Genomic DNA, 15,378 nt, shown 5'->3' on the forward strand with positions numbered 1-15,378 from the left:
TTATGAAACCATAGATTAGAGAGATAAATAAAGTGTTGTCTCATTTTCAGGCATTCAACAATAAAGCTATAATGGTTGCAGTTACAGGCAACATAAAATATGCCGGCATTTCAGAGAAGGAATTTGCTCAGACTTTCATATTACAAAAAACAGACACTTCTACTATGAAAATTTCATATGACTGTTTCAGATTCATGAATGAATTTTGAGTGACTCTTATTTCAAATATTTTTAAAACTTGAATTTATGATTAATTTGTTACTTAAACTGTATTTGTAATTTATGTTTCATTCCCCGATTTACCTTTGGCTTTGAAAGGGAAAAGTATTTTAGAGGCTTCAAAACTTGTGTGAATTTAGAGAGAAAATTACATTTAATATTGTACATTCAGATTCAAGGTTTGGATACAACTTCATACTTCCACTTGACTGTGACTGATACAGACAGTCTTTTTACTATTCACAAGAACCAATTTAACAGAACAAATCTACCATCCTTTAGAGTTCAGACTTTATTTATCTAAACTGTGAAAATTATGTGTTTGATTCTTGAAACCTAGCTTCAATTTGATAGTTAAATGAAGTTAAAAGTATAATAGAATTCAAATAAATGATTGTAAGATTAACCATATCTTACAGATTTAAAATAATCAGCTTCATTTTTTAGCCTCAAGATGCCAAACAAGACTATAGACGAGCTGGATGAGTTCCTGAAGAAGGCTGACAAAGCCCAAGAGTTGGTCACTCTATTGCAGTCAAAGGACATGAATGTTGTGAAGGAAACGCAAGACAAGATAGACAACATACTGTCTAATGATTGGGAAGAGGAAGAGGAGGAGGGATATAAAACTCGAGATGGTTTCAGCAAGTCCTGTATTAACAAACTAAAAGATGAACCTCCAGAAGCAGACCCTGGCCCTGGGGGTGTAGTTGGTGGATTTCCTGCAGACACGCCATCTGATCAGGATGGGTTTATGAGAGCAGTAGAAGAGGATGCCAACAGACGACACGAAAATAGGAAGAGAAAAGAAGAGAAAAGTAAAGTACGTCGAGAAAAAGGAAATGAACATTTTAAAAATGGAAGGTACAAAGAAGCAATTGCAGAATATGATATTGCCATTAAGCTTACAGGATGGGAGGTCTCACTGTATACAAACGAGGCTCAATGTTATATTAAGATGAAAGACTTTGACAAAGCTATTGAAGTTTGTGACAGAGCTTTGTATATTGAGGATGATTTTGTCAAGGGGTACATTCAGAAATCTAATGCTTTACTTGCTAAGAAATGTCATAAAGAAGCAGTTGAATGTTTGGAGCTGTGTCTTGAAAATTGCAAAAGCAGTACTTCTACCGTGAATAGTTACCTCGGAAAAGCCAAGATTTTGCTTGCTATTGAATCATCTAACACGGAAGTTGTAAATTCTGTAACCCCTGAAAACAAAAAAGAATTTCAGCACTTCTTATCTAAGCTGAGCTCAAAGAAAGTCTTTGAAGCAACCATAGCTTCTGAACTTTTGTTGAAAAGCCTACAACAATCAGCCATGAATATCCAACTTTTCCGAGCTCTTGGTGGGATAGAAGCTATACAAAGCCAACTGATGAAACATAAGGAGCATGCCCTTCATGTGAATTTGTTCAACATTCTTAAATGCATACTTTGTGATGACAGATTAACATTCCATCATTGGATTTACTCTGACCCAACTGCCAGTCTCGTATTTCACGCCAAAAACGAAAAATATAGAATGCTTGTCCTCTTGTTAATGCAAAAACTTACCTTCTGGGACTCAGAGGAAATTGTGGATGGCTTTTTAGAATTCTGGTCTGATGGGTTAATGAGACAAGTCTTTGCTGCATGTTTTAGTGAGAAAGAAACCAAAGCTATGTCAGTTTTAATTCTGGGGAGAGCAATCCGGAACAACGCATTCCTCGTCAAATTCAAGAATGAGGTTATAGAGATGCTTAAATGTGTTTCTAACTACATTCCACGCCTCGTTGAGGATGATATAGCTGAACAAAAGACTTGGATTGGTGGATTGTCTGGACTCTCTATGACACCAGTTGCAAGAAAATTGCTCGACAAGTCCTTCTGGACAATCTTCTTGCCTCTGTTGGGTTGGTTTTCTTATATTCTTTCTCGCATTTCACTTTAGAGTTCAGATAAGGGCACCTGTTACAGTGTTACACACAGCATCCCACAAATTTAAAATAATAAATTCATTCATACTAACTTTTGTTAAATTTCATTTGAAATGAAATCTCTCAGATTTCCTACATAAACAAGGGAAGGAGTCTATGATTGACGATCTACTGGCTGCTGGAATGAACTTTACACTCGACAGCACCAGCTTATCTGACCACGGATTGGAGATAAGTGAGAAGTTGGTTGGGTTGTGTGGTAACCCGACCTTTAAGAAAGCTCCTCTACTGCTGAACAGAGTGTTGGAGAAGTGTCCTAATACTCTTCTTGCTGAAGACAAGGTTACTTTATCATCCTTTTTGTCATGTTAAAAGTTGGGAAGGTTTTCCTTAGGTTTTTTCAATAGTTGATATGATACATTTCATCTCGGGGGACTAAGGTAAATTTTAAATTAATGATCCAAACTTTTATAAATAAACTGATCATAGAAAAACAAAACAAGCATCATTTAAGCATCATCATGTTATTTTAAACGGAACAAGTATCTAACACGTGGTATTTTAATCAAATCTTTTTTTCTAGGGTCAGTTTGCTTCCCTGCTCAAAGTGATAAAAAGTCAATCCGACCTCCAGTCAGATAATCTCAGTACAGCAGTCAAGTTACTAGCAAGAACAACTGCCAAATCACCTCAGGTAATCTATCATTATTATAATATAAACATTATACATGTTATATATGTTACGGATTACATTATTCGAAGGTTACATTCGATTTTATAGATCTTTTAAGTTTCAGGTAACATCTGGAATCTGCTACACAATTTCATAAAAAAATCCTCGCTAGCCATAATCTCCCCTTGCCTTGACACATGAGTAAAATCTGAATATCTGATTGAAAACGATCTCATCATCCAAGATCCACCACCACCAAATCTACCCGCCATTATATCTCTTCAACATAAAATACAACTTACATACCATCAAATTAGCACTGATAGCCACTAAAACCACACCCAGAACCACAAACAGGACCCACGTGCTCTGGTGATCGTAATCATGGTAACTCCACACAGACATGAAGACAATACCGAATATGATGGTGAACAGGATGAAGAGCACTGAAGCGTTTAGGAGCCTGTATTGACCTTTGTAGAGGATTTGTTCAGCTAGTTCCTCTGATTGCAGGTGGGAGAGCTGTCTGAAGACTGATTTCTTGTTCAGTCCGTTAGATTCATTCCCTCTGAAATGTTAAAATCGTTGAACAATTTACGGGATATTGAATGTACAGTTTGCTGAAAACCTGTTGTTAGCTGTAGTCTTGAAACAGGTTTTAGGTCGCCTCCCCGCTGTAACCCTTCTCTTTAAAAGAGCCTTAAATTTAAAGACCAAACGCTCAAACATTTGCGTTTTTTGTTTAAAAAAATGTTGTTAATCACATCTACAAAGAAATATGCAATACCAAAAACCAAACCTGATAGAATCGTCACAAATGAACTGTACAATCGATCCTCTCCTAATTTCCATTTGCTGTCCCGGAACTTGCAACAACGAGCCTCGCCTCCCATCTATCAGCAAGAGAGACCCCCGTCTTGATCCTCGCCGGGTGTGTGGTATGATCACAGCTCCGTTGGAAGGACTCAACATCATGGGATTAGCAGACTGGGCTAGCCGTGCACTGATTACAGACCCACTTCTTCCTCTCTGCTCTGAGTCAATGTAGTCCACACATACATCCGACATTTTAATTGTGCTCATTTCTTTGCCGGTACTAAACGATCGGAACTAAACTATTTATTTCATAAAAAATGCTAGACAATCAAAACGAAGCTACCAATCGCGATATTTTGTATGTTTTGCGAGACTCAGTGCTTGCAAAACGTGACTGACGCAAGACAGCTGAAAACTGAGTAATTATTACGGAGAGGTACAGCAGTTGCTTATTATCACAAAACATATTGAATGACAAATTGGAAAGTATCACAATTTTTAACGACAGTGCATGGCGATAAGAAGAGTATATATAATGTTTAATTAGGTTGGATGTTAAGTCTAACAGAATGTTCAAGAACACTGCAAATAGAACTGGAAGTTAAAATAACGGTCTTTAACTATTCTGCTTGTTTCAGTAGAACTTTCGAGAGAGGTTATAAAAATAGCTTTTAAAGCAATAATGGAGAGAATATCAATGCGATCTACCTCTGCTACTAAAATGTGACAGTGCAATTTCATTTATTTGACTGATGTGTTAAGTTAAATGTGAAGAATTCGAACTGTCAACATCAAATCAGATGGTAAATAGTAAATCAGATAGCAAATCCTGGTACATACTTTGTATTATATAATTTACGAGTTTGTGGTGTGGTTTTTGACGTCACACTACTTATAACGTCACACTGCTTACGAAAAACTCGTGTATTGAGTATAGAATATGTGCATACATTAGAATCGCACGACAATGCTAACAAGTATGATAAAAACGGCTTTTATAATAGTTATAACATTAAACAGTCAACTAACGACCACGCTAGTTATCACGCGGACAATAATTGCTCTTATGTTAATTTTAAATAGAGATAATAGTATAGAAATTAGCGGGAAATTCAAAAGTTTTAGGCCAAATGGCCTAACTAATGAATACAGGTTAAAGTTCGGACAATTTATCAGATCGATCAACTTTTCTTCCTTCGACTTTACATAACGTGAGACTTTCATCAACAGGCGAGAAAATGGGTGGTAAAGTACAAGATCTTGGAAAAGCTGATGGATCTGCTTGAGTGCAACACAGTGTCAGACAAGTCCTCCAAATCAGCAACTGCAATACTTTCCAACGCTGCGCTGAGCTGCGCTCATTGTTTCCAGGACGGTGAGTTAGAGTTATAGCATTATGTAGCTATTAATTAACTAATTTAGCATATTATAGTGTGACTAATTTTATAATGTAGTGTTTAAATTGTGGAGGATAATAAGATAATAAGGTAATGAGGCGTTCCAGTAATTCTAACAGATTTAGCCTTATTTTCATGTAGACAGTAAGTGTAAGAGGGTTCACAGTGGCCCAGTCACAGTGGCCAAGTCACAGTGGCCCAGTCACAGTGGCCCAGTCACAGTGGCCCAGTCACAGTGGCCCAGTCACAGTGGCCCAGTTAGTACACCAAATATTAAAGTTTTACACTTGATATTTTGACAGAAGGTGTATGTAAGAAACAAGAAGTAGACGTTGTAGACACGATGCTGAAACACGCGAAAGCTGACAAAGGACTGGCAATCCAGCAGAATGCGGCAATAGCTCTGGCACGACTTGCCACTAACAGTCCCGTTTTGTTGGAGAGGCTGAGAGAGCTGAGAGGATTGGAAATATTGCACTCTAGGTTCACTCCTACAGGGTAGTTTGTAATCAGTGGAACTCTAGTGGAACTCTAGTGGAACTCTAGTGGAACTCTAGTGAAACTCTAGTGGAACTCTAGTGAAACTAATTGAACTCTAGTGAAACTCTAGTGGAACTCTAGTGAAACTAGTTGAACTCTAGTGGAACTCTAGTGGAACTCTAGTGGAGCTCTAGTGGAACTAGTGGAACTAGTGGAACTCTAGTGGAAGTCTAGTGAAACTAGTGGAACTCTAGTGAAACTAGTGGAACTCTAGTGAAACTAGTGGAACTCTAGTGAAACTAGTGAAACTCTAGTGGAACTCTAGTGGAACTCTAGTGGAACTCTAGTGAAACTAGTGGAACTCTAGTGGAACTCTAGTGGAACTCTAGTGGAACTCTAGTGGAACTCTAGTGGAACTCTAGTGGAAGTCTAGTGGAACTCTAGTGAAAACTAGTGGAACTCTAGTGAAACTAGTGGAACTCTAGTGAAACTAGTGAAACTCTAGTGAAACTAGTGAAACTCTAGTGAAACTAGTGGAACTCTAGTGAAACTAGTGAAACTCTAGTGGAACTCTAGTGGAACTCTAGTGGAACTCTAGTGAAACTAGTGGAACTCTAGTGGAACTCTAGTGAAACTAGTGGAACTCTAGTGGAACTCTAGTGGAAGTCTAGTGGAACTCTAGTGAAAACTAGTGGAACTCTAGTGAAACTAGTGGAACTCTAGTGAAACTAGTGAAACTCTAGTGAAACTAGTGAAACTCTAGTGGAACTAGTGGAACTCTAGTGGAACTCTAGTGAAACTAGTGGAACTCTAGTGAAACTAGTGGAACTCTAGTGAAACTAGTGGAACTCTAGTGAAACTAGTGGAACTCTAGTGAAACTCTAGTGAAATTAGTGTATAATCTGTCATATTATTGTGACATTGCAATATGCTGTGTTTATGGTTTTTTATTTAGAGTTTAAATATTTTGCATTTTGTAACCTCTGTAGAAATCCCATCACCCTTTCGTCAAATATCAGAAACTGTATATATAGCTTCAATTTTAAGTGTGTATATTTAATATATTATTTTCGTACTGTATAGTAATTTATAAGTTATTTTTGTCAGCCATATTGTATTTGTGTCATATTAAGGCATTAATTTAATGTTTATTTAATCATTTGTTTTCACTTTTACTGACAAAAGATAAGATAAACTGGATTGTATCTGATGGAGTGAGAACATGTTGTATTAGTGTATTTACCCACTACCTGACTACCCAGTACAGATCACATATCAGTTCATGGCCAATCATAAATAACACAGGTATTATATTTATACTATTGATGGAGAAATCAAAACATTTGCTAACTTTTTAGACAGTTAGACAAGACTGTTGTTCATCAAAATATTTCATATTTCTAATTCAACGCTGTTTACTTTAGCTGACAGGGTATGACGTTATGATGACGTAAGAAATCACGTGATGTTCTTATCTCGACACGTGGGCAGGTCTGCCTACAAGTGTATACAATCTGTGACGTCATCACATGGTGTCGTGACGTCATCGCCCTGTCTTGTGACATGCTCAGGTAGTACATATTAACATTTTTAGGATTTTATCTACATAGTTGTTATCAGTAAGACAGAGCTACGTTTTTGCAACACATTACAGACTGTATAGTTTCTATGTTTCATACCTGAGCATTTCCAAATCGGTTTGGACTCAATTAAAGACTTGACTTCGTTCATTAATGTTAAAATGGCCAAGTCCTAAGTATTGACATTGACAGGTGAACGTTTTAACACAATCAAGAGGGGTGGACTCAGCACTAGGAACCTTCATACCACAAGTAAGCTTTTTATGAGCATGCAAATTAACATGATATAGATCCTTCATCAGTTAATTAGCACTTCGGTAAGCTCATACTTTACGGAGGGGATGAGTCGAAATAAAACAAACCAATAAATTGAAGAATCAAATTTTTGTTCGTTTGTTGAGGATCTAAACTAATGCACACTTTTCCTTTTCAGATTTGCAGTTTCAAAAAGATTACTACAAAGTGTTAGGTGTTGATAAAAAAGCTGCATCATCTGATATTAAGAAATCTTATTATCAGGTAATATTTGTATCATATTTTGTAATACTTTTTGGATCTATATTCTATAATATCTAGATGAGGCTCTATGCCAGGTCGGAAAGGATTTGCTACGCTCATAATACACTACAGTTACGCTTTGAAGTAACTGATTATAGCTGAACAGCTATACTCAGTTACTCCATGGTCTTTGCTTAAGACTATAAAATATATCCCAGAACTAATAAAAATATATCGCATAACTAATGAAGACTAATGAAGATTATCTGACTGAAAAAAAGATGCACGGTTAAAATAATTGATCAGTTCAGTTCAAAATGTGGCTCGAGCACGTTTAGCTGATATCGTACTGTCCGAAAAACTCATTTTCGTAACTGTTCGAAATCTTTCGTATCAAACCTCCTCTTGTTGTATATCCTTAACTACAACCTCAACTTCCTTCGGACTAACATCTGCCACGATATCGTCTGAAAACCCAAAATTCTCAATGATCATGTCCTTGACTCCTTTCCCTCGATGAAACCTCTTATAATGAAAATACAGCTTAATCGCCGCCAAGTTGACCCCTACAGCGCCCATCATGAGTCCTAAAACCAGGTACAACACCCAGAAGTTCTGATTGGTGTAATGCCACGCTGACATGAACACTATCCCGAATACAATTACCCCGAGAATGAACAGGACGGACATGTTGAGAACCCTGTATTCTCCCTGGTATAATATCTGTTTTCTCAGCTGCTGTGTTTCCAACCTGGATAGCTCTTTGAATGTGACGCCCTTTTTGGCGCTTTTACTTTTTTTACGTAGCTCTCCAACCTGAGTGTTATGGGTTCCTCTCCTCTGAAATGGTTCAAGTTGTTGGTTGATTTATTACCAAGCCCCTCCCCCCTCCACCAATTTATAACCCATTTTCAACCAGTTCATCGTAATTCTCTATAACTCTGTATAACTTTTCGAATTGTTATCGTTCATTTTACCAACGATTCTCCGTTCATGTATCGATTAAATTTAATGTAATCGATTAAAAATCAATTAATGTTACAATTATAAAAACCTGTAAGGATCGTCAAATAGCTGGAAAATGGATCCTCGTTTCTTGTTTTCGTAGTCGCATAATATGGGACTTCTAATCGGACTTTTACCCTCGAGCTGAAATATTGACCCTCTTTTGCCTTCGAGCTGAAAAATTGATGGTCTTTTACCATCAAATAACGATGGTCTTTTACCGTCAAATATTGACCCTCTTTTTCCTTCGAAGATTGATCCTATTTTTCCATCAAATATTGATCCCCGTTTTTTATTGCTGATAACGATTCCATGCGGATCTCCATCTTCTTCGAAATCGCTTGCACTGCTCTCGTTTTCAAAAATCTGCACACTCATTGTACCGAAGACAAATCCAAGACAGGCAAAACGACGGGCGTGCTTAAATGCAAAAACTTTAAAACAACTTTTTATCAAAACACCAGTTATCAATTTAAATCGTACGTACGCGAAGGGAGAACTTACGGTATGACCGATGAAATGGTAAAGAGATAAGATGAGCGAGTAGTACGAGCATTGTTTAGTGTTTACCACAGTTACGTCCTGTTAAAAAGGTTATTTACTGTCATACGATCCCATGTTATCGAGTTTCCTGACTGTTCCGTTTTATGGCCAGATGATTGGGAGGTTTGAAATGGTAGCGGCTGTGATTGGGTGCTGTAAATCTTCTTATCTCTCAATTTGTTTGGCTGCATTCTTCTAAACGGATATTAATTAAGATAGGAAGATGGGTGCGCTTTATCGCATGATATCTGATTTCCTATCACCCCATTGGCATCGAATGGATCATATCATGCTAAATTGCAGTTTTTATATCGAGCCAAATTACGTAACATTGGGTAACATTGTATATTAGCGTTAATACATTGTAGCGTTAGTACAAAGCTCCATTCATAACGTCTATCGGATTAACCAAAAAGTTTGTCACCAAACACCACACGGCTTTAATTGATAAGGATGAAATGTATCCAAATATTTAATTTGTATATTTAATTTTATAATTTTACCGTTTAAAATTTGTTGTTAGACATTGCAATTCGATTTTAATTCGCAGGTTCAATAATTCTTCGATTTAAATTTTGTTCTAGGTGGATTTAGCAGCATCAAAATCGCTAAGATGTGTTTTGTTCTGTTGTTACCAGGCTTCTATCACAGTAACCTATTCTTCCTTTGACTTGCTGGTTGGCAATTTGGTCCGTGGAAATCAATTGCACATTTGGCATCGTGTTGATTATTGTTGGGTTCGTACTGCGTAGTCGATCAGCGAATTATAAGTTTTGTGACACAGTCTGGGGCACGTTCAAATTCGAGAATGATCGAATCGTACTAAAATGTAAGCGGCGGTCATGTTGTTTTCTTACATACCGCGCGCACGTGCAAATATTTCTGGATTTTGATCGATTTGATTAGACTCTGTACTGACTGATAAATGGGCATTTATCTAGTTTTTTGGCATGTATCATGTATGTACTATAACCGTTGCCAATTAATCGTTCTTAAGATCAATAACTTAATTCGATCGCCTCGCAGATGTAAACAATTGGTTATTTTCAGTTGGCAAAAAAGCATCATCCAGATGTGGCAAAAGACAAAGATTCAGCTGAAAAGTTTAAAGAAATCAGTGAAGCTTACGAGGTTAGTACAGTTTGCTGTTAATCTGTAAATATCTCTTTTATATATTTTAGAACGAATTGCATGGTCTTAAACGTTATAATGTAGATTGTTATTGTTTTTCTGAAATGAACACTGTGTATTCGTTTTCAGGTTCTGGGTGATGAAACCAAGCGTACTGAATACGACCAATTCGGCAGTGGAGCAAGGAACCCCTATGCTGGAGGTGGAGGTGGAGGTGGTAACCCCTTCGGAGGATCCAACTACTCCTACAACTACCAAACTAAGGTACGCAATAAGCAACAAAATTGGACTAAATCTAAATCTAGTAGGAAAAAGAAACCACATCGTACCCGAAAACAGAGAGTATCACTTGAAGAATTTAAGAGAGTGAAGTTAAAAGAATGGAAGAAAGATTGGTACAGACATGAGAACTCTAAGAGAAGAAGAAAAGATTTTTGGGTGAGACGAGTCCATGATTCTCTACCCCTCTAAGTTCTCTCTAAACTATTACTGCATTTTTGTTATGCTTCTTAAAGGGTTATTTTGAAAACTATCCAGGTCAACCCAGAAGACCTATTCAGACAAGCGTTTGGAGGAAACTTTGACTTCGAATCAATATTTGGTGCCGATCCAAGTGGTCAGGGTCAGCAAGCTCAGAACCAAACTAGAACCAGGGTAAACTAACCTCATCTTATCTCGACTAATTGAGCATGTGATTAACTCAAATTTGTAACTTTTAGATTATTTTAACCAATGTTAAGAGAACTTCATGTCCGTTTTCTCACAAATACCCTACTTTTACAGTACCAGATGAACATCAGTTTTCTGGAGTCTTGTAACGGAACGAGTAGGAACGTGACCCTCAGCTACCCGGTCACGTGTACCAGGTGCCAGGGTAGAAAGGGGGAACCTGGCTCAGGACTTAGAAACTGTCACCGCTGTCATGGTACTGGAAATGTAAGTTACTAACAGTTTTGTGCTTCTCTTCTCTCTCCCGCATTATTTAACACTTAGTTGTTATGAGCTGATTTATTGCGTACACTTTTGTGCTGTCAACCTACGCTTTAATAATTCTATGAAACTTTGAATTAAATATCCTCTGCTGAATTGTCACGTTTTAATTTCTGATACAAGTTTCCTCTCCTAGGTGGTGAGTCAGGTGGGTTGGTACCACGTGCAACAAGAATGTCCCACGTGCAACGGAGAGGGTCAGATAATCACTCAGAAGTGCAAGTCTTGTCACGGCAAGGGAACGTCAACTGTTTCGGAGGAGGCCCAGATTAATATCCCTTCCGGTAGGACACACATAATACAGTTTTCTTTTCAATTATTGCTTAGTTTAATCTTGCTGAGTGATTCAGATCACCAAGTAAGAAGAGTATCAAATCCAAAAAAGGAAGTTTTCATATTTCCGTACAGTTATTCCCGTTGATTTATGAAGGGCTTGTTTTTCAGGAATTACCGACGGCACAACAGTACGGTATCGCACGAAAGGAGGCACTGATATCGGAATCGCTGTGCAGGTTTTTACTCCGCCATTTATGTTTTTCTCAAGAATCGGGTTGTCCAGAGGCATTTTTGAGATTCTTTAATCAACCTATACATTTGCTTTTTTAAAAGATAGTGACACTAATAACTTAATAAGCTAATGCTCATTTCCAGGTTGAACAAAGTCCGCTGTTCTCCAGAAAAGATCTGGACGTTATAAGTACAGTCGATGTCGACATGGCCACGGTAAGTTCTACATATTTTTAATTTGAAGAAAATAAATGTACTGTTTATAATGATTTCAATGATTTTGACTAATTATTTGCTACTTTATAAGACATCTATCATACCTGCCTCTATTACGGATGGTTTTTAAGCCAAAGCAGGCAACGAAAAATTAGGATGCCAAATTTTTTCTGTTTTTGCAACCTTCAAATGCATTCTAGCATATTTATGACCCTTCATACTTTTCCCATCTGAACAGCACATTCATTTCTTTTTTTCATCAATTATCTACTGACCTGAGCAATACAGGAATTTTCGGCCGATATTTGGTATCCTCGACTAACTAAACTTAATGTCTAACCGTATGTTTTGTGACAACAAAAAACTACCTTATTTTATATCGGTGTCGTCTTTCAATACTAGCTCATCTTACTGTCTTATCTGGGCGTATATCTCTGAAGTTGAAATTAGTCAGTCAAGCAGCACTTACGTTTTTGCTTTCCTAGTTCGATTTCAATGTTTCGTAGGCCATTTTATATACTCAAAAAGGTGCTTTGAAGATACTTTTTTAAATAAATTGTTGCCAAGGAAATTGTTTTGGCTTTCACATAAGCTTGTTATAAACCTAATCTAATATGAAAGCTTCTGAAACAACAGTTTCATGCCGTATCAATTATGTTTCCAGAACCTCTGTTCTAGATCCTTCCAACTGTTAATCATTTTACCACACTCAAAATAACTTTATACAGAAGATCCTTAGAAGAATAAGAATAAAGTTCATTGTTTTTTAATGCTTAATTGCCATTTTAAGGGCTCATTTTAAATGATCATCATCTTAAATGTTTTATACAGGCGATCTTGGGAGGAATACAGACAGTAACTGGACTCTCCGGCCGGATAGATGTTAAGATCCCAGCTGACACTCAACCAGGTTTGTAATAATTTAATCTGCTCCTTTTCTTTAATAAACGTTTCTAATTTAATCTACTCCTATTCTTTAATAAACGATTTAATTTTGGAATATCTGAATATCTGAAACAGATTTATAACTTCATCAGCTTCGTATAAATCGAACTTTTTTTGGGACTAGATTGTTCTAAAACAAAACTAATTTGGTCCGTGATTTATGCAGGATTCAGCCAAATTATATCCCACTAATCTTGGTACTCAAATGTTCTAGAATTTCTCCACCTGAACTTATATAATTTTAGGCGTTCAGAAATTTGTGTCCAATAACGATTCATAAGTTTAAGTTTATTCAATGCTAATCCCCAGGAGGCTCGTTACGGCTGGTTGGGAAAGGTATCAGCGATAAAATCACATACCGAGGTGTGGGTAACCACGTTCTCAAGATCAACGTTACTCTTCCCAGGTACTGTTTACCCTCTACCTTTTCTCTTTAACCTATACTTGTTAGACCATTTTGCAGGTTCGTAAGGGTATTGATGACAAATTTTCCATTGAAAAGATGACTGTGCGAATATTTTCTCCTAGTTTCTCTTTGGCATATTACAGGTAAGTTTAATAAGATACTCTCTCCAGGAACCTGTCAACCCAACAGAAGTTGCTACTTCGAGCTTTTGACGGAAAACTGGACAATCCTAACGAACTTATAAAATCCCTCGGTGGATCAGCCTACGAAGAGTCTCAGTACAGTTAGTTTGACATTTATTTCGCTCGAATTGGCTACTGAAAATTTGTTAAATACAGATGGTGTTAAATATAGCTGTGTCAAAGCCCAAAATATTTGGGTAGAAAGAGGGGCTAGAAATCGCACAAGACGTGATGTATGAGATTGTTAAGCTTCAAAAATATGAAGTAAATATATTTTCACAGGTGCATCAACGAGCTCAAACTCAGAAAGCGAATCTTCGACTTCTGACGAAACTACGGATAAAAAAGATGATGAAATAAAAGAAAACACCACACATGAAACCAACTCTGAAAAGGAAACTGAACGCGAAGAATCGACTTCTACGGAGGAGTCAGGTGAATTTTCCAAATTATTATTATTTAACTTTTCAATTAATCTTAATTCGTATTCAGACGTATTGAATGGCTACAAAATTTGGAATTGTTTCCATTTATATTTTTCAAAAATAGCAGGTTGAAAAAGTATTTGCTTTGGGCCTAAGCATTTCTCTATCATCATCATATTTTGACATCATAAAGCGTAAGATTGACGCCAGGACGGCAATGTCTGCTTTTAAGTTTATGCCTTTATGTACCATTGCTTAAATTGCTTCGTAAGGCATTTATAGTTGTCAGAAGTGCGGCATTAGGTGGCTCAGGGAAGAAGAGATATGGTTCATACTTCAAGCGAGCTATTTTACTGATTTATGAAACAAAACCAGATGCAAGACTGACTCATACTAGCAAATCTCTAGATCCAGTCCAAGTTTTGTAAACAAATAGCATCCATTTCGCAAACAAATTTGTTTGAACATCGCTGCTTTATGAACCACTATCATTCATTCTTGGACGATCTAATATTTCAGAAGCCGCCTGGACTCGCAGAGCAGTCACTAACTCAGCAATCGTATTATGGGGCTTTATAGTCTGCTTCATGACCTATGAATATCTAATCGAGGTACGACCGCACAATTTCCTTGCCCAATCGAAATCTAGTGTTTCCATACCCACCATATATGGACATTGGCTGAATACCAGCTTTTGGCTGTTTCCATATACCTGTACCTGTTAAGCTCGGCGTCCAGCGTGTGTTTAGTTGTGGAGCACATAAAAAACATTAGAAACTGGCTCCCTGAAAATGCTCATAATCTAGATTAATACCTAATGATATTATTTCTTTCAGCCGAATCTAAGGAGAGTGAGCAGGAGCACAAATCATGACTCTGAGATCCGGTAAAACAGATTTTCTAAATAACATTATTACTCGACGCCGGACTGCAGTACTCTTCTACTTTAACCGTCAGTTTTCTACATACAACAACGCAGCTTTTTTGGGCTACATCGAATTTAAAGGCTTGGTGTTGGACTATGAACTTTGAACTAGGTATTGGGGATGTAAAGCACGTATATGCTATTGGGAAATTGGGAAAATTTTATGTACACGTATTAGTGAAATTAGCAAATTGATGCTCCCTACCGGGCCTCCTCCTTGAATTATGTATCATCAATTATTTTTGAGTCGCTGTAAACTTCTCCTTAAAATTTGAAGTGTGCTGATTATTTTCATGTTCGATTTTTCCAGGATGGTGCTCCATTTTTTGTCAGGGTATAAGCTGTTTTAATCTGTGGAAAATGTTTTTAAGATTAATTTATTTTTTACAGGAACTACAAAGTTTTGTCTATCAATTATTTAATTAAAATTATACCGCTGACAGAATTTATCTCCATCATAGAACTAATAAACAGATAAATGTACAATTGTCAGATCACATTCTCCGTATAATATTAGTCAC

The 15,378-nt window shown here is 37.0% G+C and overlaps 2 protein-coding genes across 6 annotated transcripts; both read left to right on the forward strand.

Annotated features, from left to right (window-relative positions):
* The first annotated feature begins 430 nt into the window (after positions 1-430).
* On the forward strand, positions 431-6,658 carry LOC134818263 (tetratricopeptide repeat protein 12-like). Of its 2 annotated transcripts, XM_063827754.1 has the most exons (6): positions 431-2,114; positions 2,266-2,480; positions 2,722-2,832; positions 4,858-5,002; positions 5,327-5,536; positions 5,949-5,968. In XM_063827754.1, the coding sequence occupies exons 1-5, from the start codon at positions 674-676 to the stop codon at positions 5,524-5,526; spliced, it is 2,112 nt and encodes a 703-aa protein (XP_063683824.1). In that variant the 5' UTR covers positions 431-673; the 3' UTR covers positions 5,527-5,536; positions 5,949-5,968. The 2 variants fall into 2 exon arrangements, with proteins under 2 accessions (XP_063683824.1, XP_063683823.1); XM_063827753.1 differs by having other exon boundaries at positions 5,327-6,658.
* A 271-nt stretch (positions 6,659-6,929) lies between these two features.
* On the forward strand, positions 6,930-15,293 carry LOC134818917 (chaperone protein DnaJ-like). 4 transcript variants are annotated; one of them, XM_063828630.1, is made up of 16 exons: positions 6,930-7,075; positions 7,277-7,336; positions 7,518-7,603; positions 10,181-10,261; positions 10,391-10,525; positions 10,799-10,915; positions 11,045-11,197; positions 11,388-11,535; positions 11,696-11,763; positions 11,903-11,974; positions 12,806-12,884; positions 13,229-13,325; positions 13,496-13,608; positions 13,790-13,942; positions 14,452-14,543; positions 14,769-15,293. In XM_063828630.1, the coding sequence occupies exons 1-16, from the start codon at positions 6,970-6,972 to the stop codon at positions 14,820-14,822; spliced, it is 1,614 nt and encodes a 537-aa protein (XP_063684700.1). In that variant the 5' UTR covers positions 6,930-6,969; the 3' UTR covers positions 14,823-15,293. The 4 variants fall into 4 exon arrangements, with proteins under 4 accessions (XP_063684700.1, XP_063684698.1, XP_063684699.1 ...); XM_063828628.1 differs by having other exon boundaries at positions 10,391-10,699; positions 14,769-15,254; XM_063828629.1 differs by lacking the exon at positions 14,452-14,543 and having other exon boundaries at positions 10,391-10,699; positions 14,769-15,255.
* Positions 15,294-15,378: the final 85 nt, after the last annotated feature.

Source organism: Bolinopsis microptera, chromosome 7 (assembly GCF_026151205.1).
Source record: "Bolinopsis microptera isolate Bmic1 chromosome 7, MBARI_Bmic_1.0, whole genome shotgun sequence".
NCBI classification, from domain to species: Eukaryota; Metazoa; Ctenophora; class Tentaculata; order Lobata; family Bolinopsidae; genus Bolinopsis; species Bolinopsis microptera.

Coding starts and splice junctions, on each gene's coding strand:
- LOC134818263 (XM_063827753.1), top strand. CDS start 674: ATGCCAAACAAGACTATAGACGAGCTGGATGAGTTCCTGAAGAAGGCT. Junction 2,481..2,721: donor CTCTTCTTGCTGAAGACAAG/GTTACTTTATCA, acceptor CTTTTTTTCTAG/GGTCAGTTTGCTTCCCTGCT. Junction 5,003..5,326: donor CGCTCATTGTTTCCAGGACG/GTGAGTTAGAGT, acceptor ATATTTTGACAG/AAGGTGTATGTAAGAAACAA.
- LOC134818917 (XM_063828628.1), top strand. CDS start 6,970: ATGTTCTTATCTCGACACGTGGGCAGGTCTGCCTACAAGTGTATACAA. Junction 7,337..7,517: donor TAGGAACCTTCATACCACAA/GTAAGCTTTTTA, acceptor TTTCCTTTTCAG/ATTTGCAGTTTCAAAAAGAT. Junction 14,544..14,768: donor CCTATGAATATCTAATCGAG/GTACGACCGCAC, acceptor TATTTCTTTCAG/CCGAATCTAAGGAGAGTGAG.